The sequence below is a fragment of the Tinamus guttatus genome, unplaced genomic scaffold (assembly GCF_059628265.1).
Source record: "Tinamus guttatus ecotype Peru unplaced genomic scaffold, ASM5962826v1 Tinamus_guttatus_pri_ptg000376l, whole genome shotgun sequence".
Lineage (NCBI taxonomy): Eukaryota > Metazoa > Chordata > Aves > Tinamiformes > Tinamidae > Tinamus > Tinamus guttatus.
Window position 1 is genome coordinate 1,150,162 of NW_028288910.1, and position 26,187 is coordinate 1,176,348.

The following is a 26,187-nucleotide window of genomic DNA, read 5'->3' on the forward strand; positions in this document are numbered from 1 at the left end:
TATTTATATTTAAACAGATATAGGATATGTTATTTTACTAAACTGCACCCATATTACATTGAAATTTTAATACTACACTTGGAAACCCTTTAGCGTGTCTATAGCTGTGTTGATGAAATCTTTTTTTTCATATTTAATACTTGTATTATCACTAAAACACCTTGTTGCTAGGCACTCTAAATATTTGCAACCTTGTTATGATCAGATTCTCTGAACAGAGGAACTGAAAACAGAAAGTACCTATCATGAAAGAATCATTTAAATTTCAGGAAAACCTATTAAAAATGTGATAATAGCTGGTCTTACGATTGCCCTTACTCGCTCATTGCTCTGGAGTTTAGTATTCCAAGTAGTAACATTTATTTTCACTACTGTGTTATAAAAGCTGATGCTATTTCTAAGTTTCTGCATATTCTTATTACACTCTTCCCTCCCCTCGAATCCAAATAGTCCCCCCACATGCACTTGTAGCCCCTAAGTTTGGTGGCTTCACAAAGTTTATCCTAAGCTTGAGCCTAAACAAAGCGTCGGAGGCAGCTGATTTAGCCCTCCCCTTGGCTGGATCATTAAGCACAACTGGAGAAAGGAATCCGGCTTCCACGGCTGCTTTGGAAGCAGACAAACCATCTCCCCCTTGCTCATAACCCTGTGAGACCCCGGGCCGAGCAGCAGAACGGGGCCGCTTACGTGAGCAGCTTCTTGTAGTGCTCCATCTCCGCCGTGACCTGCCGCAGCTCCGCTCCCACCGCCTCCGCTTGGTTAGTTAAACCTGAAATTAAAACACGTTGCTTTCACCCCCATGTCTATGAGAGGATTCACTTGGGCCCACGCTGCACCCCAGGGAGCCGCGTTCCCACCTGGAGCTCCCCTTGCAGGGCCGTGTGGTCCAGGGCAGCACGGAGCACCCGGCCCTGCAAACGCGACAGCGGCCGGATTGGGGATATTTGAACCAATTTGTGCCCACAGCCACGCAAGCAGATGCCTACGTTTCCTTCTGAATAGCAAATTATTTTTACTTGAAAAGTTGGAATGCTGTTGCACTGCTATAAACTCCTTTTTAGAAAAGGATTTTCGTTTTTATTCTTAGGCTAGCACACAGATTCCATTTATATTACAGAGCTGGTTTCACATTACTATTTTTTTTTATTCTGCCAATGAAACATCAAATTCAACTAAATGTAAACGAATAATACTTTAAATCATAAAAATAACTGCAAATAATTCTGAGAGAAAAAGAATATAGGAGACTGGCCATGAAAATAAGCTGCAAATGCAATTACATATCATATAGTAAAGCTGGTCTAATGCTCTTCTCTATTTTCTCTTAGACTGTCTTAGATACAGGTTATTGTTCTGAACACATTATCCATTGGTTTCAATCAGCCACTGCCCTCTTCTAGCAGGAATTCCAGTCCTTTTCATCTACATGATTGGATTTTTTTCCATTTAGGAAAAAAAAAAAAAAAAGGTCCCTAAGAAAATACTAAGTATTGATAGATGTGGTTAAACATTGCCCATTCTGTAGAGTCGCACTTAAATGCAAAACTGACAGATTTACCCTGTCAGACACTACAGGGCTTTGGCTTTGCTGGCTTCAACCTTCGGGCAATCCCGGGCTCCCAAACAGGGAGCTGCAGGAATCAGCCCTCCTGTGGCCCTGGCAGCAGACACGGCGATGCCCAAATCCCACCCATCAGCTTGGCACAGGAGGAATTCTCCTCTCAAAAAACCCAGGGCCGATCCGAAATCCAAGCTCTTCTCCAACCGAGGCACACCCTGGAAGCAGGGCAGGACAGAACACTGCAGTGAGCCCAGAAAGGGAAGGGAAAGCCAGGGTTTTCCTCCAAACACAGTAGCAGAGCAGAGGAGCTGACCTCGGCACACAGAGCAGCCAAGGGCTCCCTTTCCAAACCTCTTAAGTATCCTCCAAGAAGCCAAATCTAATGTTGACTCATATTCTTAAGGTTATTACTTATGACATGAGAACTCATGAATTTTTCTAACTTTTACTATGTGCCCTTTTCTATGGCAAAGGTTTTGGAGCAAAACACCTCTCAGTTGCGGTCACTCACAGTGACAATGACGACCCGGGACAGTCACAGAGCGGGCGCATTCCCCAGGTGCCAGCCTCAGAAACCTAGAGGCCATAACCATACCTGGTTTGGGGTGGTTTGGCTTAAAAAGGGTATTCTCAAACTTATAAACTCCTAGGAGATTTTGAATCAGTTTATTTGCTCCAATAGCATTTTGTTTTTTCCCTAAAGAGTATGGGCTTTTTAGTCTCTTTTTAAGAACTTATCACTTAGTAACTGGTTGTCCACAAAAAAATAAATCAGCATCAGAATGGGACATGTTTAATAAACTCTCAGTGAGTAGAGAATACACAGTGTTTACACTAGACTTTCAGAAGCTTTTAAAAAAGTCAAAAAGCGTAAATAAATACAGTTCTACATGAAACCACATCTTGTGATGAAAACGAGTCTCACCAAAAACTGAAACTCCCACACGGAAAACGAGCCTCAGAACCCTGCCGAGACCGACCCTTCGCGGAGCACAGGCCGGAGACACTTCCAGGTTTTCAGCAGGGTCTGTTTTCCCACGACAACACTAAAAACAAATGGAAAGTGAAGAGGCCTGGCAGAAGATAAATGAAGCAGCCCACACAAATCACGCTAGGGTCTGGCGGACGTGAAGGAGCCTCCCGCCGTGGCGAGCTCCCAGGAGCGTTTCTGGGCTCTCCGGGACACGGCGCAGGACATGGGACAGAGCCGGGACGTGGGGCAGAGCCCGGCGGGAGCAGCTGGCCCAGGGCAACGCTGGAACAGCTCCCAAAGGCTGTTCCTAAGCCATTAGTACGCGGATTCTCCTGAAAAGATCCACTTGTTTGAGGTGGTACAATTCCGCATAGCCTCACTTGGAAGGGTTTGTTCTGGGGTGATTTTCACCACGTATTTGTCTCCATGGCTGAGCTAACAAGTTATGTGGCCAAGGACTGGTGTTCAGGAACAGACGAGGTCCGAGTAGTCTCTCCTCCCTTCCTGCTTGGGATAAGGCAGCGCCCTTCCCAGCTCCGCATGGTGGAATCCCGGCACCTGGAGCCACCCTTGCTACCCGGATCCGCAGCCTGCGATGCCCCGAGCGTAGCTGCCACCCTGCCCTGGCCCCAGGCGCTCCGGTGACAGCCTCTGTGTACGAGGAGGCTGTGCTGTGTGACAGGGCTCCCTGGCAAAGCCTCCCCTCAGCTGCTCCAACGCTCGGTGACAAAGCTGCTATTGTGCCCGGCGCCCCGGCGGGACCCGCGCTCCCCGCGCCGGGCACCCTGCCTTTCCCCAGGCCAGGAAGCGGGGCCGGGGACACGCCAGGCCACCTGCGGAGCCCTCCCTTGGCTTGGCTCCTTCCCGGGCCGTTCCGAGGAACCGCATTGTTCGCCACGGCTCCCAAAGCTAAATAATTCAGCTCTAATTTCCTGCCATTCAGCCTGACACGGGCGGATTAAGCAAACGGCTCCGAACGCCTAGGAAAGAAGGGGGAAACTTTGGCTTCAAACACCAAGCAGATGTTCGACGGAACATGTGGGAACAATCTATCATTTATAACAGCAAATCCTACCGCCGCGCGGCCGCTCCCTGTGAGCGGGATGAAGGAGGAGCAGAGCCCGGCAGCGCCGCCGGAGCGGGAGCCCGGGAAGCGGGAGGGCAGGGAGCACCGCACCAACACCTGGGCCTGACACTTGTTTTCTGAAAACCTCTCAGTTCTGGAGGACTTCTGGTAACTACGAGCAAGGGTGGCCTTCCTGCCCCGCCACTAGATTTGGAGCATGGAAATGAGTCCCGGGATAAAGGGAAAGGGGAGGGAGCGCTCGCCCGCTCCGGGTGGTCTTTCGGCTCTGCCTTTTCTCTCCCTCCGTTTGTGTGGGGAAGTTTGCACAACGAGCGAGCACGGGATGAGGAGATGGATTCAATTACGGAGCCGGTTTCCACAAGTTTTCCCTGAGAAAGTTCCCCCTGGAATCATGGGAGCGCTGCAGCAGGAACGTGGACTGTGCGCAGAAACCTGCGGAGACTGAACAAAACCACCTTCCAGCAGGTCTGAAGGACATAAAAATGAGGAAACTAATAAGGCGAACGCAAATGGAAACTTATGCTGAAAACTTGCTGAAAAAGAACAAAATACTATATTCAAATAGTTGTGTGCTCCTGTAATGAAAATAAACATGCAGAATGTAAGCAGAATCAACAAAAATCATTCCTGCTTTCAGTATCAGTTGATATTCATTCCAAGGGGGTAAGAATATTTATTCTAATGTCAAAGAAACTTCCATCCTGGTCCGTTCTGAATCAGATTCCTCTCACTATTCTTCGTGTTTTATTTATCTTGGTGTCTCCATTCACCTTACCACAATCACAGACTATGCAGACCAGCCGTTGGAGCGACTTTGCTCAGCAGCAAAGCCAGGTTTATTCCTGGGCACATTTCTCGGGATACGCAGAGACCTTCCCAACACGGCACGTCTCATTCCAGGCATTAAACGAGAAGCGAGGGTTCTCCCTGGACCCTACACAAAACCCCAGCAAATGGTTTGTTTGATCATTTTTCCTGCCATTAATCCATTCTTCTAAAGACAAGTTGGGGTTTTTGTTTCACTTTTCCTTTTTCACCTGGTCATTAGGGAAGGAGGACTGGGAAAGCCAGTGTAACAAGCCTTCCGGCCTGGGTAAAACCCCACCGTATTTAGTATGAGCTTTTCACAGCACCGTCACTTCAATGACCATTTCTTCCTAAAATATGAAAACTGGACGTCCCCAGCGCCTGTTCCCCAGCTTTCCGACACGGCAGGGAGGTTCCTGGAGGCCCATCCTGGTGCACATGGACCTGACGGCACCACGACCACAGGCTTTGGGTCCCCAGCAGCCTTTCCAACACCCCGCATCGTGCTCCCTGCAGGGAAAAAAGCACCGGGAATCACCCGCACCGGGTGAGCGGCGACTCTGGAAGCCATCAATTTTCCAGCTAATTCACAGCAGACTTGCAATGATATCACTTCAAAAGAATGCATGATGAAGCCCTGCAATTTTCTGCTTTTCCTGCAAATCCCCCTAAAATTCCAGGATACTTTCTGAAACACTTGGTCTTATCCGAATGGAAGGCCGGGGGTTATGCCCATATAAGAAGAGGTCATCCCTTTCAGGGAGCTCGTTTCTCCGGAGCGGGTCTCGCGCTCCGACCGGGAGCGCAGCCGCGCGCGGAAGGGGCAGCTCTGCCGCTCGTGGCCGCGGCGCAGACCTACCCCGCAGCTGGCAGCGAGTCCCTGCTCCTAAACGCACACATGCCTACACAACCGATCTGCTTCCAATCTTAGAAACAGAGCCCACGGCTCACTCCCTGGTGCTGGATATCAAACTGATTTTTGGCTAACCATCACATCACAGCGCATGAAAAATGGCACAAAGAGAAAGCAGTTTCTTTTCCCCCTCTTCTTAAGCCTTGTTGGGAAAAAGCGACCGGCGGATGGTCTGGAGGAGACAGGGGAGCGGGGCTGCGCGGGGCCGTGCGGGGACGGCTCCCACGTGCTGCCCGCTCGCGTCCCGCTCGCCAGGACCCTGCGGGCCGAGCAGGGGAAACGCGCGGGGCGGCAGCACGGGCACGGCCCGGAGCACTTGGGTTTGATGAAACTTTAATGGAGCTGAGCGTGACTCACAGCAACGCTAGGATGGCCCGTGGTTACACAGTTCAACCTTTGCTCAACTCCTGACACTCGGTTATTTGTGGTTTTACTCCACTCTTGCAAAATGAAGGTTCTTCCTGTTCTATACCCCACCTTCCAGCTGAAAAAACTTTTCCTCATGTCCTGGATGAAGCTCCCAAGCTACAAGCTGTGGCGACCGTGCCTTGACTCACCCTCTGCTGCTTCCCAGAAGAGTTTCCATCCGTCGCCTTCCCGACTCCCAGGGCGCTCCGACTGCAACTGCAGGAGCCCGGGGCCTCCTCTTGGCCAAGGGGACAGGCCCGGCTGCCACGTCCTCTCCTCAAAGGCCACAGGCCCCTGGCCACCTTGCACCCCTCCAGGGCACCTGCGCCAGCTCCTCCTTCCCCGGCCACAGCAGGGCTCCGAGGTTGGACACGGGATCCAGGCAGGGCCTCTGCTGTGTCAGTGGAGGGGGATAACAACTCCCTTTGCTCCAGTGATGGCATTCCTCCTCGCACAGCCCAGGATGGGGCTTGCTTTGGGACAATTCATCTCCATTCATGAATAATGAGAGTTTTGATTCACACACGGTGTCTGCAAGACTCCCTGTGTTATCCCAGATCGAGATGACAGTTGTTACACTGAGGGACCGAGTGAAACCTCCCTGGGCTGCTGGTGCAAGAAACTGCCCTCATCCTGGAGTTAAGGTCTTTGGAAAGGATTTGGTGGAATAGAGGCTCAAATACAGGAGCCTGTTGCCAGAGAGGAACTAAGGAAGAGGGACAAGATACAGCCTAGCGATGTTCCAGAGATGTGCAGAAAGAACCGGAGCAGCACGGGAGCCAGGAAGGCACTTGCAGAGGGAATCCAGGAGAAGGGACAGAGAGCAGCAATGCAGGTCACGGCAGGGAGCAGCCTCTGACCCCAGACTGAAACTCCTTAGCATGTTAATGGCACAGCAAAGAAGGAAGATACCTAAAATATTCTCAGGTGCATTTATTCAAAATCCACAGTAGAGGAGCTGTAAGATAAATATTAAATATATACAACAAAAAAAAAGTGTCAGACTAAAATCAAATCTACCTCACTATATGCTTTTTTAGGAGACCAAAGAAACGAACTAAATACTAAATTCCTTGAGGGTATAAAAGAGAAATAGGTTTTTGTTTTGTTTCTATACAACATTTCAAGTACTGCACCCTTTCAGAGAAGTTACTTTTTGTACACACGAGAAAGTATCTCTATTTGAGAGGCCACGTCAGCGACTTGCACCAAGGCCGTCTGGAAAGGGCCCCCAAGAAAACTCAGCCCTGGAGATCAGAATCCAGACCTGGACAAGGGCATCAGGAAGTCTCTGAATCCCTGAAGGCTGCCAGGAACGGAGAGGATGTGCCAGAAAGAAAAGAGGAATCCAGAAAGGGAGCGCCCGCTCCTTATCGCGGAGCACACGCCGCTGCCCTCTGCTCCGAGCCGCACCGTTCCTGTTCCTACACAAACAAGCACAGAAACACCAAGCAAATACCCGATTCCTGGCTCTTTTTGGTGGTGCAAATCTAGATCCCTGGCAGTGCCTGCAGGAGAACAACACGGGTGTTACAAGTGTCCTGCAAACACCAGGGAATCCTGCCCCAGGCCTCAGCGAGCGCCTGCCCGCGGCCCCGATGCTGACTCGACCCCTGCCCCAGCATGCAGGGGACACTGCAGGGAGTGGGGGACACTGCAGGGACACTGCAGCGTGCGGGGGACACTGCAGGGACACTGCAGCACGTGGGGTTTGGTCCTTAGGCCTGAGTTTTTTTGGATGCACTGCCTTTTCAAGCCCAAATCAGGATCTAAGGAAGAACGTTCCTACATAACACCCCCTATATATTAAATCTGATTAGAAATTCAATAATTTACCTGCTAGCTAGAAAAACTGAGGGTAGGAAAATAGAGCTTCTGACCATCATTTTCCCTGGAGATGGATTTTTTTTCCCCTACAGTATTTATAAATCATCTATTTCATCCAATGGAACAAAAGTAATACCTTTCCTTCAACACGGACTCCTGCTTTTCCCAAGTGGAAGCGAAGAGGGCTCCCTCTGCTATGATAAATCATACCATAACCTAAGGTTTCCCAAGCAGCTCGCTGAGAGCACTAGGAAGCTGTTCTCCCATCGCATTGATGTCTTGCCTCTTTCATCTCCAGGATCCCTGGAAGGTGCTAATGAGCCCCTGCTCCCTCTGCTCCATTTGCTGCATCCTGCTCAGGCACCCGGCGCTGCCCTCTCCGGCTCGCACCCTCCGCATTCCCAGCTGGAACCCATAAAAACTATCTCAGCAGCTCTTAGCGTGAATAGTGGATATTTGAACTGCAGCCGAGTGGAGGAAACTGCAGGAAACTACTCCCTCCTTGGAAATTTCAAAGTAGGCCTCTTCAAAGTGGTCTTTAAGTGTCATTAAGGACACTTCATATACATGAAAATACTGTTCCTGCTTCCCACGAAGAGCATTAATGCTGCCTGCTCCAGCTACTGGCTACTCCCACAGCTGCCTGCATTTTTCAATCAACTCTCATTAGTCTTATTATGTCAGGAGACTACTGCAAAGTTTATATTTAGCACCGTAAATTGACTAGGCAGCAGTAGCATCAAAAGATTTAAAAGGAGAGACTGCATGTCGTGGGATGCGTACAGAGGAAAATCTGCAGCTATAAATGGGCAAGGGAAAAACTGCAACGGCTGAAAAATTGTGCTGTATCTGTGATTATGTGAAAGAAACGATTAGATGGGCAATAAAAATGGAAGGAGGGATGTTAGATCCTGTCTCACAGCAAGGTGCATTCCCGAAGCCGCCGCTCCAGGCTCTGCTGGGGCTCGAGCGGTTTGGGATGTGCAACGTGGAGCTGAGTGGTGACACACGGGCTCTGCGGAGGGTGACACACGGGCTCCGGGAAGAGCAGCGCGAACCCGGCCCTCGCAGCCACCTCTTTGGCAAGAGCAAAGCCACAGGGAGCGTTTGCAGGCAGTCACATGAAGCTGGGGAAGCTGCAACGCTCCTTTACGGCTTTGGCAGCGGCAATAACTCACACTTCAGCAAAAGTGCACAGTCCAAGGAACTTCAAAACGTGGACCGGAGAAACGAAAATCCCTGCAGAACACGCACACTGCAAATCCTGAGGCTTTTGTCCTCTTGAAACACTGGAATATTTCAGTCGGGAACCAAAAAGGGTTAATAACTTCAAAAAAGTTTGTGGAGAAAACAAACAAACAACAACAAAAAAAAAACAAGGACACTGGCGCTGACTGGAATTTCCTACACATTAATTTTATATTGTGTAAACCCACCAGCTGGAATTGATTTTCACTAAGATCCAAACGAGGTAAAACATATAATTCTTTTTCCTCCTGATTTATTTTAATAAAGTGACAAACTAGTGCTATGTTTGATGCTTGTACCAAGAAAATACTGTTTCTGTTTCAAAAAGAGCATTTTGATGATCACCGGGCTACCCAGCTTTACTCCCCAGCCAGCAGTGAGTGCCATATGGAAGGAGCCCACATCTGCATATGGAAGGCCATTTAATCATCAATTTTGGAAGAAGGGGGACACTAAAAACGCCTGAGCCAACCCCTGCAAAACCCCTCTGGATATCCACATCCAACACCTCATTGCTTCTTAAGAACCGCTTCACTACAGAGTGACTGCTAGATTTTATTACTAATAAATAAATAAAAAGCTGACTTGCTTAGGTGATATTTTAGCAGTTCATTAATATTTTGCCAGCAGAACCCAAACACTGGGAATGAGTTTCATATACCACGCTGTGCTTGTGTTTCCTCCCCAGAACATCTACTGCTTCTTCATAAGCACACATGAGGCAGCTTCCAAAGATCCCCTCAAAAAGGACAGCGAAAACGAGCACTTACAGATGTTTGTTTGCAGGACAAGAACACGGATACCTCTGGATACCTCTCCTGTAAGTGCTACTAGTGGAAAGGTCCTGATGAAGCTGCACGCTCATTGGAAGCCTGTGTGGAAGCCTGTGTGGAGCTACACACATTTTCAGCGCTGCCAATAGGGACCAGCTGGAGACCGAAACGTAGAACACGAGTACAACCGTCTGGTGTCCGGTTCCGTCACAGCGTTCTAGCTTAAGAAATGAATTAAATCCAGATTTTCAGGAGATAGGCCAGAAAGCTATACAGAGATATGGTCTTTAATGCTTTGGAATAAGATATGCGGTTTAGAGGGAGGAATATCAGTTCATTCTAAAATCATTTAATTTTACTGAAAGATAAAATCAAATCACTGCCTTATTATGCCCACATGTTCTGAAGAAAGCTGTTGATGTCATTATGTAGACTGAAATTTGTGGCAAATTAAATTTATGCAGAAAATACTGTATTTTTTATCTCCATCTGGAGAAGGGGCTGATAAATCAAGTGTACAAGCTTTGAACTGTATAAGAAATACGATAGCAAATTATTTTTCATGGTACGTAATGTACATACAATCCTAGATAAAGGCTGACCAGGGATTTCTATATGCAATACTGGCTACTTTTATACTTACAAATATCAGTTCTGAAAGGAACTGATAGGAAGGAATGACTAAGGAACTGAAAGGAATGACTAAGGGAGTAGAAAAGCTCCCAAACAAGGTCTCTGAGAAGCCTGGAATTTTTTATCTTAGAAAACAGACCAATAAAAAGCATCATAAAAAACAAACAACACATTGAGAAACTAAAAATGAAAATAGTGACTAAAAACATCTTTTGCTGATCCGCTAAGAAAAGATAGCAATTCTCCATGAAGTTAAAAGGTGGGAAAGACTGAGAAAGGGGACGTGTTTTCCCAAAGTGTGCAATCACACCCTGGGACACGCTGCTTACGGGAACTACTGAAGCAAAGGAGTTTAACTGAGTTTCCCTTCTTCAGCCCTGTAATCACAGCTCTGCAGGGCTGTTGCAGCAGCACAATGACCATGATACTAAAGTATCATGAATGATACTTAGAAAGATACTAAAGTGCACGTTTCAAAGCTCAGGAGATTCCCTTATCAGGATCAAGGTCCTCCTAGACAAGGAGGAGATACAGGAACCTGCCCTGCAGCTCCAAAACACAACCCGAACCCGGAGCTACCCGGCACGCCTGGCAGGGACCTGGCAATCCACTGCCAGGAGCTAACTCCACCGTTCTGAGAATTCCCTGTGCCAGGAAGGGAACTACAGCAGCCTGGGATGAAGCAGCACCCGACGGGTACCACCCACAAGGCATTTTTCATCCAGTAAAAGGAAAAAAAAATAAAGACATATTTCCATACAAACAGAATGTCAAACTATAGTTGAGAGGTAGTTATTTCTGCATTAAGGTTATTTTATTTTTATTTTCCTTCTGAAAAGCGCATGTAAAATATGCTTATATTTTCCTCTTCCTCAGTTAGGTAGCATGTTTATTGTGAAAATTGAAGATCCAATAGGGAAAGATAAATAACAAATAATCTGGCTGCCTTAGGCTTACCAGTACTTGTGCCTATTTATTAAAAAAAAAAAAAAGAGAGAGATAATAAGACATTTCTACCTAGAATATGTAAATAAGTAAATAACAAAATACAGAATATTCTAAAATGCTTTTTAACATTTTTGAATCGTAATGTAACTTCAATCTCAATCGAAACATACAGGTGTGTATTTAGACTAAATCCATCCCTGTGAGGGGCCTAGTGAGAACCTTACATGCTACTTTGATCCTCAGAATAAGTCTACAAAGAACAATCTTGCTGGATACGTTGCTGTGTGATACCTGTGGTCGTCTACTTCTCAGTCTCACCTCCAGCATTATCACTGCAACTGCAGGATTAGCAAAACTTGTTCATCACGACTAGCAGTAAGCACTACTCTGAAATTTGAAATTACATACTGTGCATTAGACAGCACGGTAATTACGGTGCCACTGCGATGACTCATGATGCCTGGAACAGCACAACTTCTATATGCTCCAAATGCCTCTAAAATGTCTTTGAGCCAGCGCTCTGAATGCCATGCTGCTTTAAAAAGAACACCATTTCAAGCAATACTAACTAAAAAACCATAATAGCCTTTTTGTAACAGGTTAATGTCTCAAAGCTGAAAAGACCACATAATTTTAAGTGTTATCACTGTTCTTACAGTTTTCAAGAGGGCTTTCTAGATTCCTGAGGCAGAGTATTGAGACCAAATCATGAAATAGACTCAAGTTTGATCAGTCTAAGAGAAAACAGCCTTAGTTCGATACCATTTTCTTTTCCCGTGAGTGTTTTGCACAGCAATTCCAGAGCCTTCTCCCCGACACTTGTAGGTAACATTGACAGATAGCAGCACAACTATTATTATCACCATCTTCACTACTGCCCTCCCTCACTTTTTCTTCCACTCCATCTTCCTGACTGTGCAACATGCATTTTTTATGAGGGCCTCATTTGAGCCAATTAGTACTCTCACAATAACAATTATAGATGCTTTAAAAAAAAAAAAAAGCATTTCATTTTGTTTGGATCTTGGTTTGAGGCATCAAAAACCTCTTACCTAACGTTTCTTTTTGTAGTTCCCGACACCTATTTTGCAGCTCACTCTCCTGCTGACGTGAAGCTTGAAGCTGTTGTGTTTTCAACTCGACCGTATCAGCCACCAAAGTGAGACGTTTCACCTTTTCTTGGAGGGACTCATTCTCTCTCTGGGATTTTGACAGTCTTTGATTCAATCTGCATATTTCTGGGGAGAAAAAAAAAACATATAGATGGTTGTCAAATTTACTTTCTTCGTTATCTTACCTGATTTACAACCTCAGGACCTTCAGCAGTCTAGTTTTAATTAGGGCACGGGCTATGAGGAGCTGTTTGCACCACCACCCCTTCTGCTCAGACTTGAGGGCCAAAGCAACCACAGTGACCAACACCTCTCCCATGACTTGTTCTCAGCACCGAGGAGGAAAAATGCCACTCTTATGCCAAGCAATAACAGGCATTTTCTCTAAGATCTTAAAAACAAAATAAAACATACGCATGCCTGCCAAATAATAGCAGCTGACAAATACTTGAATCTAGTATCTTAACAAGATATACAAACAACTAGTGACATACAAAAAACAACTGCAAATCCCGCTGAAATTAAACTGGGGAAGATTTCACAGTACTTCACTGCAGACATTAAGGAAGCCAGCCCTGGTAAGCTTAATATAAAGCTTCAGAATGTCTTTAGGCATATGCATTATTTTTGTTTGCTCGTTTCATTACTTAGGGTGATTCCTGCTGTTAAAGCAATCAACGTGCATCTTCAAAACATAAAGGCCCAGCCTTTTCAACCTCTCATTCCTTAGCTCTCCAATTTGGAAGTGCAGCAGTTCCAGGGAAGCTTCCAGGGCACTCTCTATTGCAAGGCAATTAAGCCACTCGTGGGTGGGGTATAATGAGCCTCCTCCTACCTTTTCACAGGTTTTCCTGAGTTTAAGTTATCCTTAATGACTGTACTTACCATTTTCAAAAGCAGCTGCAATTGGTTTCTATTTTTTCCTCTCCCATTAAAGCCCTGGATGTTCAGATGTCCAAAGAAGTTACGCCACTTGGATAATTACTAGTAATTACAACGTTCAAGTTCGATGATTTAAAAGTTCAATTAGGTTTCATCTATTACATGGTGGGTTTTATTTTCTGCCCACAGGCAAATTTTAATTTTATTGCTGTAGTATAAATATTTTCATTAACTACAACCTTTCCTACCTACACCACATTTAAATAAATTTGTTCTATTAGCTGATGTAAATACTGAAAGATTTTAAATTCTTACACTTCTTTCTACTTGACATTAATTAACAGAGAATGAAGAATGTCCATACACAAGGGTGTGGGAGACGTACAACACATATAATGGAGATCAGAATAACAATTGCTCAGAATTTGCAAGAATCATTTTCTTTGGGTAGATCTGCATTTTTGTGCTTCCATGGGATTCCATGAATCTGAAGGTCAAGGATAAAGTGAAAATTTCTAATAAGTGAACTGTGACATAAATAAGTGAACATCTGCAAAGCAAATCGCACTGGAGTGAAACAATTGCATAAATAAAGTCCATGTTCTGCATGCATCAATGATAAATAGTTTTTATTTGGAGGATAAATGTTTAAAAGAATCTGAAAAGTCTATTTAAAATGTCTTAAAATATTATGGATCTTTGCAAATGCCTGCAGAAATTTATCTATTTATCTAGGAGTAGGCAGGAAATAAGCATGGGAAGAGATTAATTCTTGGGGCCATCAACCCTTTCAGCGTTCAGTGCGAGCAGCTGATGAAGTCAAGCACCAAAATGCAGGATTTGGACACTGGCTTCTAGGCTGTGTTGTGGGCTCTGCTGCCCGGGAACGCGCCAGACTTGCTGCTCAGATTCAACTCCCTGTCTCTGCAGGTGATGCTGCCCACTCCCTCCTGCAGAACCGTCCTGTTTATTTATTCCTATTGTGAAAAAGGAGCAAATATGGAGAGGCTTAAAAATCCCCTCCTTTTACTGGAAGAATGGACTACAGGGAACTATTATGGGGGAGCTTTTATTTTCTTATTCTCCAGGACACTCTGTATGCAAGCTGCACTGGAGCAGGGCATTAGCAGGGGCGTTCCCAGGGTTTCACCAGCACAGTCATTCGGGAGTGGCGTTGCCTAATACACCCCGATGTTTTCTCACAAGGACCTGGGAGGTGATATCAGCTCACCTGCTTCTTCTCTGCCTTAATAACTCAGAATAAATAAAGAAAGAAAATAAGAAAGCTCCAGGGCAACTAGCAGCTCAACAGAACACACTGAAGAACCACGAGGAAAGGAATTCACAGAGGAACGTTACGTCAAAGTCCAGCAAAGCTGCAAGAGTCAACCCAGGATGGTCTGGATGGTAGAGTCTGTAATTACCACACACTGCTCAGTGAAATTAGTCTCATAACTGAGGCACAGTGAAAATGGGACTCAAGGATAAAGCCACGTTTGCAAGTGCAGCTGGCAGCGAGGGCTGAGGGCGGCCGCGCAGGAGGCGGCAGCAAGGGGAAAGCTGCGGCCAAGGGACATCCCCATCCCCATCCCGCTGCTCCACGCCAATTCCCAGGCCAAGGCCCCTCAGCCAAGCACACGCACATCCTTGGAAATACCTGCTGTTGCTCAGGTCCACATGGAGCACGGCTGGAAACACGTAAGGTGCAGGTTTGATACCACTCTCAAGTTAATTTCCCCTCCTAGTCTTACTGAACTACCACAAGTTACTCCAGCTTGCCTGGAGTATTGCATGGTGACGATTTACCTGCCAAAGCTTCTTTGCTAACTGCCTTTATTTGTAGAAAAATTTCTTCCTTCAGGGCAGCCCAGTTTTCTAGGTTACTAGATACAACCTCTTTAATGCTGTCTAGTTCACTCCGAATAAAAGGAAATAAGGAGAGCGCCTTGTTGAGAGTTGAGCAATGGTGTTCCAGTGTATTTCTGCAAGACACACAAAAAACAGACATACCTTTGTAAAAGCAAATAGACATGCAACAATCAATATTATAAATTTGGTAACTACTCTGTTATATTTTGTAGTAGAGTTACAAGAATTCAGTATATGGAATATGCTTTATATCAAGTATTTTTAAACTAAATTTCTTCTAAATGTTGATCTAAAACTTACATGTACAAATAAATTGTACAGACAGCTGTACAATTACATTTTACTGCTTGAGAAGCTACAGCAACACAGTTTACATGTCTGTGTATTGGTAATGACATTAATAACCAATAGTGATATTTGCCAGTTATGGTTAGCTAATGCTACAGCATCTTATTATACTCTGCAAAAGAAAGAAAATCCAGTAGTTGTGCACCCTGGGGGAGAGCAGTGCTCTCACCTGAGCGCCCGGGACTGCTGATACGCAGCTTCCTTCTCTTCTTGGGACGATCGCAATCCTTCCTGCACGTTCTGCACTTCATCTTGTTTGTTTTGCAGTTCCGTCGTAAGCTTTTTTATTCTATATAAGTCAATAAAATAATGAGGAAAGTATTATTATTGCACTACTAACCAATCTCTGTTGTTGTGTTGGCTTTAAAGTGAAAACTTACTGAAAGTAGTAAAGATGACGACTGCCTTTATTTCGACCTGAGTTAACAGACCTTCAAATGGGGCGTCTCGAATCCCTGGCACGCTCTGTGAGACACTTTGCAGCACATCCCTCAGAATAACACTCAGAATGTGTTTGGAAAGCAATATGGACATGTATGTGCAGTATCACGTCACATGTGACGTATAAATATCTTAAGAATCCACTGTTTATTCACACTTACAACACAGAAATACCTTGTTGCTTAAATTATACTAATATGTTTTAATCTAATATTTTTTAAGTCACAAGGGCATGAAAGAGCAAGTTCTGCGCTTGGAGGGGCACAGAGAGCTCTCCCAGGCTGAGGGGGAAGTTGTCTCAAGGCAGCCAGCAGGGAAAGCTAAATATTTGGTCACACTCTCCATAGTTTCCCCCCAGCCCCTTCGTTCAGGGTGTTCATTTATTTGTGAAGTCCAGGCACTTGCAAAAAACAAACCAAACGAATCCAAGTTAGTCACGAATCCAGATTAGTCACTTTCCCTTTCCATTTACGCTCAGTTTCAAATTCTTGTTCCTGAGCACTGAGCAACGCTTCTGCCTTGGCGAGGCAAACAAAAGAAAGCACTTGGCAACAATAAATAAAGCACCAAAAGCAGAATTCTGCATGTTATTTTTGCCCTGACAGAGTCGTTCTAAAGAGCTGAAGGGCAAAGTCCCCGCTGCCTGCTCCAAACCCCGTGCCCCGAGCGCGTTCAAACCAGGTGTCTAATAAGTCTAAGAGGGAAGAAGCACCCGAGCACGGAGGGTCTCGTTTCGATAAAGCTGCTCCCCTCCTAAACCCGAAACACCTCCCGGGAGCACCGTGCAAGGGACTGTAGGGACTGGCTCCTTGTCAGCACGAAACAAGTTATCTGAATCCGCAAATATTTTACTAAGCTGGAGGGTGGTGGAAGCACTACAATAGCAATTGCTTCGAATCTAAAAGGCAAGCTATAAAATGCTTGCTTCAAATCTAAAAGCAGAAGGAAATGATAATAGTCTAGCGTTAAGACAGTTTAGAGTCAAAATAATAGTTTAGAGTTAAAATAATTAATGTGTATTCATGTTATCTGATGGATTGTCTATAACGCACTTGTAGCAAAAGGCAAGCTATAAAAATATCAGGTCTGATAAAAGAAAATAAAATAAATGTTGGATCTGTACAGCTCTGTCAAACCTATTTTTGTCTTAATTGAGATCTCTGAAAAACTCATAGAACTGATTAAAAAATCTGCACTGCCGGCATTGAGGAACAGAATCAGATCGATTCCTCTGACTAACAGAGAGATGAAAAACATCTTCAGAGTCTTGTAAATTCAAATCTTCTTTTGTAGGCAATATATCCTGTTAACTAACCTTGAGGAACAAATGCAGTGATTGTCAAAGACTAACAAATCAAAGCTTCTGGAACCATGGATGCCAATTTTCTATTCTTATTCATTCCAGAACGGGCAGCATTTCAAGATCTTTCAGTGTAAAGCTCACAAGTACAGACACTCTCTTTCTCTTGCTATTTGGTTTGATATCACACAGTTCTCTCACAATTGTGTCCGTGTTATCGATGCCTTCTGGGCAGTTCCATACAAAGGAGGAGGTGGACAAGTCAAGACAGTCCCATTCCGTCCACTGTCGTCACCGTAAAAAAGGAGCAAAACAGACATGTTATTTTGGTGACATTTAACACAAAAGAAAGAAGTTCAATGGATCATTAAACACTGGAATTAAAGCCGAATCCTGAGAACACAGTGATCGAGGCCTCAGCCCTGCACTTCACACGAACTGTGAAAATTAACGCCCTGTCTTTGCAGCCAGAACACTTTCTTAGCAAACATAGGAGGAAGCCTGCAGCGTGGGAGATGAATTATAATACGTTAACAACTAGTGCTGACAATGACAAGAATAGCAGGAGAAAATAAAGTAGCCGCCGAGAGGGATTCTTGCCAGCAAACAAATATCCTCATTGTCCCGAAGTACTGACAAGAGCAATTACCACGTTTTCTCAAATACAAGATGTTGCATTTCACAGAAGCTCAAAATCTGAAAACAATAGCTACATCTCTGCATACTATAGAGCCTAGAGCCCCTTGAAGTGTCCCAGGAGGCTCCACTTTATCCTGCATCCATTGTTACCTGAGGTCGGCGAAGAGTGTGCACACAGAGAAAGCTGGAGAATATGGTCAATAAGGGGGAAAAAAAAAAAAAAGAAATCTTTCCCTCCAGTATTTTCAGCTTCATGAAACTCTAGGACTTGCTCAAGGCCAGTTCCATTTGCTCTTCTTCATTTCAGCGTGCCTTTTTGAATTAGTATGCAACCCTTGTACACTACTTTTAGACAGCTCGAGTTGCAGAATAAAGTAGAATTAAACACAAAAAGCCAGAAAAAAAGTGTAGGACCTAGTATGTGCTCATTCCCCAGCAAGGGAAAGAAGAAAAAAAGAAAAAAAAGAAAAAAAAAACCACCACCCGGACGCTTCCGCTGGGAAAGGGTCCGCGCAAGCCCACGGCCTCGCCGTGCGCAGCGGATGCCTCCCGCCAGGTTATCCCAATCCCTCTCCCCCCGGCTGCTCCCCGGGGACTCGCAGGGCGCCGCGGCGCTGCGGGCAGCATCGCTCGGGTCCCCATCACGGGTTCCTTCCTTGCAGGGGGTGAGCGATGCTCAGCCCTGGTGAGGCCACATCTGCAGTATTGTGTCCAGAGGGATGTGGAGCTGCTGGAGAGAGGCCAGTGCAGGGCTACGAGGATGATCAGGGGCCTGGAACATCTGCCCTGTGAGGAGAGGCTGAGGGAGCTGGGCCTGTTCAGCTGGAGAAGAGAAGGCTGAGAGGGACCTGAGCAGTGTCTAGAAGTACCTCAAGGGAGGCAGCGAGGAGGATGGGGCGGCCTCTTTGCACTGGTGGCCACCAACAGAACTAGAGGAAACGGCCCCAAATTGAAACACCAAAAGTTCCACAGGAACTTAAGGAAAAATTTCTTCCCAGTGAGGGTGCCAGAGCCCTGGAACAGGCTGCCCAGAGAGGTTGTGGAGTCTCCTTCTCTGGAGATCTTCAAACCCGCTTGGACGCAGCCCTGTGCCACGTGCTCTAGGTGACCCTGCGTATGCAGGGGTTGGACTGGATGACCTCGAGAGGTCCCTTCCAGCCTTAACCATTCTGTGACTCTATGATGCACCCGATGCACCGTCCCGCGGCCGTGATAACGCTCCGCTCATTGCTCACGCGTTCCGAAACAGGGAGGAGACGTGCGAGTCTCCCGCGTCGCCCACGCACGACAGCAGCGCTCAGAAGCCCCGAGCACATACCCTAGAGCATATCTGAAACTGCCTGAAATTATTCATTTCCTTACATAGCTGCTTATGTTTGCCAGTAAGAAACTGCGTCTAGAAATACCACTGATATTTTAAACGGATCATTCATACCTTGCTCCAAGCTTTGAGGTAGGAAGGGTTCATCTAACTCTTGTATTGCTTAATTGGTGAAAATCTTCCAAATAATTCTTTCCCATCACAACACTGCAAGCATTAGACTTCTGACAAATAAGAAAAAGCAAGTACATATCCACTGCACTTAGATGACTTAATGACTGATAAAAAGGAAACATTAAGAAGAAAAACAAAACCTGGCAGCATTTGAAAGTACTCTATAAGGCATAAATTCTAAGGAAGGTCTGTTTGCAACTAAAATAGAGCTGAGGATCTCAGGATTTTAAGTACCAGAGACATTTAGTAGGACCGTATAGACCACCTGGAGCAAATGAATCTTTAATGGACTAGTTCAGTCTTCAAAGCAACAAAGTTCAAAAGACAAACTAAAGTACTACCAAGGGCCATAAAACACAAGACCTGTCTAACGAAGCCAAACTCTTCCACAACACGCTGAGTTTTCCTGTGGAAAAGTAAGCGGGTGGGAAGGGGCTCACACCTCCCCACTGCTACTGATGCCAAAAAAATCCCACTGCTCAAGTTCCCTAACGGGAATCAACAGCTGGAAGCACCACAGGAAAACCGAAAAACTCCAAGGTACAAGGCAAGGAGAAGAGTCACAGTGACCTGCATGGTTTAGATATCTAGCCATGTGAGCATCTTTCTAAACTCCGATATTGCAACAACTTATCTGGTTAGATAGTCTACAATGTCAAGGAAAATGCCAAGAATTTTGAAAGGGTTGATTGAATTTAAACTTGAATTTTCTAAATGATTTCAATCTTCAAAAAGTAAAAAAAAAAAAAAAAAAAATATCTGACCAGCTTTGCTTTCTCTGAGGTTGGACATCCTGCCCCCTTTCACTTCCCTTGGGTCTCTTGGGCAGACCAGTGCCCAGAACTGTCTTGCCTGCCCAAGCCTGACTAGACACAAGCAGGGCCTGTAACCCACGCTGCACCTTTCCACACACTGCACTGACACACCAGTGCTATTAGACACCAGCTTGGTTCAAGCAATCTCCGACACAATGTACTGATATATTTCTTCAGGAGAAAAAAAAAAAGTCCTAACCTAAATATAATCAAAATACCAAATAGTTTATAATAAGCATCTATTTATCTACACCAATTGCCACGTTACAGAGCTTTTTTCTATGGCTTGACTACTAGCGTGGCCAAGTATATGAATTCCAAAGAAAATAAACTACATGGCTTGCAATATTTCTAATATGGAAAAGTATTTTCCTTCCTAGTAAAGGGGAAAGTTTGGGTGATATTTCTCAGTGCTGAAGCTTCCATCTTTGCTTCTCAGAAAGACCAAAAATACATGAAAAATGATATGGGCTTCTAGTCAGGAAGATGTCTATTTATGACATGTTTTGTACTGGTGGAATAAACTGTACTTCAAGCTATGTTCCCCAAATTCTGATGCTGCACATCTGGTACAGCTCACCAGCACGCAGCCCAGGGAGATTGCTCAATCTATACAAATACCTTCTCAGTGTCCCAGCGAATCAGAACCAGTAGCTGGACCAAACGAGCCACTATAAACAGTGCTTTCTGGGTCACCTAATCAAAGAGATTTTATAGAAAGACAGAGATATGAGTTATACAGATAACTGTATCTTAAGTCAAGTTCAGAGCTAGATGAGGCGGAAAGTAACTCATTTTTAAAATCACATATTTTTCCAAGGAAGTGGTCTGATGGCAGACTACAACAGGCAGAATTAAACACACACAGTGCAGTTTTCGCATTCTGAAGTTATTTACTGTTTATCCGACTGTCTTTGTCACAAAGAGATGGCATCTGGTCAGATCAGCTTAATGCAAGGAAAAGAATTTACTCCGTAGGATACATTAGACCAGTGCCGCTGCAGAATGCTGTGAGCTAAATATCTGCCACCCATACCAAAGCACAGTTAAGGTCAAAACACCCACTATCTTTAGGTAAAGACAATATTCATAAGTGTGGAAAAAAAAGAAAAAAAAAAGTTTTTTTTTTTTTTTCTTTAGTGCTGCATTCTGGCTTAGGTTGCTTCAATGAGCAATACAGCCAAATGGAAATGATTTAAAAGCTATACAAACAGATGCAATACCAGCAGACTACCTCGGCAGGGTTATTTTCATACATCTAACATGAAAAGCTTGTAATAGTTTAGGAAAGGAGAAGGAAGGTCTTTATTTCACTGCTCACTGCATCCAGTTTTGGATCCTAGCAATTTTGATGCTAATTCTACTTTATCACTAAATATTCATCAGAAATACCCTGCTACAATTTTAGGCCTCACCAAGTCATTTAGATGTTGCTACTTTCCTGAACAATCATATTGTAGGAAAAAGTTATTTTAAGCAAATTCATCAGCAAGGCATTTTCTGTGGCGTTAAATGTCGTCAATGTAGTAAGGAACTAAAACTCAAGGTGTAGAACCCACGAAAAGCCCAAAAAACCCCAAACCCACAAATATGGAGAGAGAGACTTCCCACAAGCCAAGAGGTGAGGTTTACATTACTTTTAATACTTGGTTATTTATAGATAACATCTCCCACATCTACACACCTTGCTCGGGAGCACGCGGCTCGTGATAGTCACTAAGGCAAAGCTCCCTCTCACCAAACTCCTAAGGGCTTCGGGATTGCACTTAAAGGCCTCTGTGACATACACCTCCATAAGTGCTATCTATACAGCTCGTTAGGTGTGCATTATAAAAACTCAACCAAAAAACCATTAAACCATTGCTCTTGCTGATGACAACTAGTATCTCACACAGGACTGCGGTGCCGAGCTGGCCGTATCACAGCGGGCGGCTCCTGGGGGTGTTGGGGAATTACAGCGATTTTAACACGGAGGGAGCATTTTCCCACAAAATACAACCTAAGAACAAGGTTTGAAGAGCTCAGTTGCCCCACGCAGCCCCCTGCACGGCGCTCAGTTCCCCCGGTCTGGCCAAGTCTCCCGGCTGGTTTCCTCGCACACTAAAGCTCCGGGTGGCTTTCAAGGTTAACCACAGGTACAAGCAGCAGCAATCGCCTAACCTTAAGGGAATACAGAAATGAAATAGGCTCATCTAGCAGCAAAGATTAAATCTAGCAGCCTTCCGAAGATGAAACAAGACACATGTGGCTGCTGAGAGAAAACTGCCGTTTGAGAGGAAAGATTTGCCAACCAGGAGAACGACGGGATGTTGATTAGTTGGTTTATGCCAAAGGCACCAGGTAACAAGAGAGGCCCGGGATGGGAGAGAGCAGATAAGGAATATTCAGACAGGTTCTTAGCAAGGCACAATAGCTGATTTATGGCCTTGGTGAAAGCCTCCTCAAAGTATTCCTTTGGATTTCAGCAGGTTTTAAATCAAGCCAAACCTGAGGGGAAAAATGTAGAGATAAAGGTGTCATTAACTGCTGGAGCCTTGCTACAAAGCCAGCTGAATGCAAGTTTTAGTCTACCCACAAGAGTGATTCGCAGCACGGCGGGGCTGGGTGCTGCTGCCCGCGGGTAACTCAACCTCCATCCTGTGTTATCCCTGCAACTGCCACCCAGAGCCACCCAAGTAACAAGGAGCAAACGCACTCCTCAAAACCAGACCTAAACCAAAGCAAACGGTGAAAAACTGGGCGGCTCAGCTCACACTCACGGCACAAAATGAAAAAAACAAAAGTTGCATTATGTGAGTAGAGAGATCGACTGTATATACAAGGGCACTGTTCAACTTTGTGAAAACGTCTGCATTTTGAAGTGAAGGTTTATTAGAAATATTATCCCAAAAAATTCTACTTCCAATAGTTGTCATGTTCAATCTTGGAGTGTAAGCGGTTGAGGTGATTAAATGGATTATAAAGTGTTCATCTTTTTCAATGAAAAGGATTGAATGCATGGATTATAAAGGACTGCATCTGTAAATATTCCATACATTTCTTCTTTAGCATTTCCAACATGTTCAATTCCAATTCTTTGAGAGCACCTTAATGTCCAAAAGTGCTAAATATTATCAGTTTAAATCACAGCCCATGACTATGGGTCAATTACACAAGAAACACCACAACTAGGAGTTATTAGAAACAAAATGATGACTGACGTGATATTTAAGATTATAGTCTCATTCCTAGAAAGAGCTTCTGACAAACAGTTTCATTCAGATGAGAAAGGAATTGCCCAAGAAGCTTCTCAAGCAATTGCATTTTTATAGTTGATAATTAAACATACTTCCTTTATAAACGTAAATATTTACATTCAGATTTTAGTCCCACTGTAAATAATGATTGGAATATAGTAGTAAATTTCAAAGTAAAGGAGATAAAAATCAGGATACAGAAAAAGTTAAGTCTGATTATGGACAGTAGAAGAAAGGAAGAGCGGGTTTTGGAACTTAAGCATTAGAAGAAGCCCAAACACTTGCATTTCTTTCATAGCAGAAGGATACAATATTTTGTTATAAAATCTGTTATACTGTCGTGGCATCATAGAATGGCCTAAAAGCGACAGAAGGTTAAACAGAAACAAGAGATAGTCAGAAATTGTACAGCAACAAAGAGACAAAAAAAGCCTACCCTGAATGCTAACACTGTCACAACATATTTGTTTTGATTATAGCGAGTTTGATATAACAAGTCCTAGTTTTTTATGCAGCATAAATAACCTCCAAGGATGGCCAAATCCAAACCACCAGGCTAACTCGACGCTCGCTCGGGGTTCAGACTGAAGGCACAAAACAATCAATCAAACAAAGCCCAGAAGAGGGCAGGTATTTTCGAGGTATGACTTCATGTCCTAAATTTAAAATCGTCGCGCAGTGACAAATAAGAAGAGACAAAAGCAGGCTTGCCTGTGTTAGCTGAGAGAGCCCTAACTCCATAGGCAGGTCCCTTTTGAGGAACCCAAGATGTTCCTAACTATTTTTACTATATGTTATCCTTTCAGACTGTGAATTGTAAGCTTCTCGGTGTAGAAATTCTGATCTTTTACCATATTACTGCACCACTGTGAGCATGGCAATAAGTAGAAACTTCAGGACTGTGAAATTCCTCACACTCTGAGGTTTCATTTAAATAGTTACTATTCTGTAATAAAAATATTTGTAAGATGAAACATTTAATCATTTCCCCTTTTGTGAGGAATGGGGAGAAGGGAAGGTGGAAATACCTCTGAAATACCTCTTTTTTGTTGTTAAATATATTGACTGTAACTAAATTATTCAAAAATTCAAGATTTGCTTCTAGACAATAATTCAAAACATGATTTAAATCAAGTGTTATGGTATAGAGGTTATACCCGACAAAAGCCAGGGAAAGCTTTTTTTTTTTTAAAAAAAAAAACTTCTTTGGAATGAGATTAACTAGTACATAAACATGAGAATAATATCAGACTACGTAACACACTCTGACCTTTCTGCTTTTGACTGACTGTCAGCTCGACTGTGTTCAAGGTCTTGGCAAAGTGTCTGCAGTTCTTCCTGGAGACGTTTTTCCCGCTCTATACTTCCTTTATAAAATTTAATCTCCTTTTCCATTGCTTTTACTTTTTCTTCCATCACCTTAAATTCATGAAGTATCAAATAGCTGACTCCGCAGTATTTACAAACTGTCTCATCCCGGGGCATCTAGAAAAAGAGAAAACACATATAAGAAATAGGTTGAACAAAAATAAAAGACCGGGTGACTGTTAACCGTAATTCTGCCTGGCTTTAAATGTGTACTGTAGTGCAGCACTTATGACCACACGTTGCTATTGTTTTATTAATTAATAAACACAAAACTCATTAGCAAATGAAATCAAGCTACAACAGTACTTTTGTTTATGGGAAACCACACAAGATATATCAGTTCTGCAGTTTACTCCATACAAACTCCCATTGGAACCCTAAAAAATAAATCTTGAATTATGCTTTATCTATTAATTTTAAAATAATTGTTCTATGTTTTACAATATTATTTCCTTAATGAACATTTGATTGCTTGAGCCAGCAAGAAGGTAATTTGCTGTGTTTTTGATAACTCATATCCAATTAAACAGGCAAGCTGGAAAGTGGATAGAGTGATGTAACCCAGCAATCTTCACAAAAATAATTCGAGTGAATAAGGGAATAATTTGTGTGATGTAGTGTGTATGGCACTTGAGTGCTGTGGAAAATGTAACCAGTTTGCTAGATATGAAGCATTCATCACAATTTTTAAAATACAGCACACAGAATGGATGTCTAACAAAGACCATTCCTTAGATTGAGAAACACATCTGAAGTGATGAAATACTTGAGCAAAGCTCAATAAAAGGGACAGACAGACGTGCTCTAGCTTCTACTCACACACTGCTCAGTATATGAGTTATTCCTGGGTATTTTGATCCCTTTCACTTCCTGAAAACAGACTGTTTGGTTTACAAGCGATGCCAAACTGAACTCGCATGAGAAACAGATCCATTTAGTAACACTGGGCCTTACTTAATAACATTACTTGTCATTTAAGAGAATATTTATAAGGACACATATTTCACTTCAACAGAAAGACCTTTCTGGAAGCTCTATATTATGCTATTTTTATTAACTGATCTATCACTAGCACCCAAACAGGCTGCATCCCAAGTTGGGCTTTATACACACTTCAAAAAGCAAAGAGTTGTTCTGAGAGTTCAAGGTCTGCAGTTTCCATCCCTTTTCCTATGAGAAGACTGTAAGAAGGAGAGAATCACACCCGGAGCTCAGCCGATTGGAAACGGGACATTCAGGTAGGATAGGGATGGCATTTGCAGCCATGCAGCTGGATAATATCACTTAAATGATATGTGGAAGGCAAACGGGGGGAGCTGGACCACAAGAAATAATGAAAAGCGGGAGAACAAGCGTTGTAGCCTGTGGATCAGGCTACAAACACCCTGCTGCCCTCCTTGCACCTAGCAGCAACTGTAGGGATTGTGGCAACAACTTACGAAAGACAAAAAGCTGCAAAAATGCCAACAGTTTAGCATATACACATATATAATATATATACACA

General features: G+C 44.1%; 1 protein-coding gene across 1 annotated transcript in view; it reads right to left on the reverse strand.

Moving 5' to 3' along the window:
* LEKR1 (leucine, glutamate and lysine rich 1) overlaps positions 1 to 26,187 on the reverse strand; it is a 42,436-nt gene that overhangs the window by 10,626 nt on the left and 5,623 nt on the right. Inside the window, exons 2-6 of the mRNA XM_088530474.1 lie at positions 24,586 to 24,800; positions 15,559 to 15,678; positions 14,979 to 15,154; positions 12,231 to 12,416; positions 688 to 769 (exon numbers count right to left, since the gene is read on the reverse strand). Of these exons, the coding sequence (XP_088386600.1) occupies positions 688 to 769; positions 12,231 to 12,416; positions 14,979 to 15,154; positions 15,559 to 15,678; positions 24,586 to 24,800 (779 nt within the window). The remainder of the gene's footprint in view (positions 1 to 687; positions 770 to 12,230; positions 12,417 to 14,978; positions 15,155 to 15,558; positions 15,679 to 24,585; positions 24,801 to 26,187) is intronic.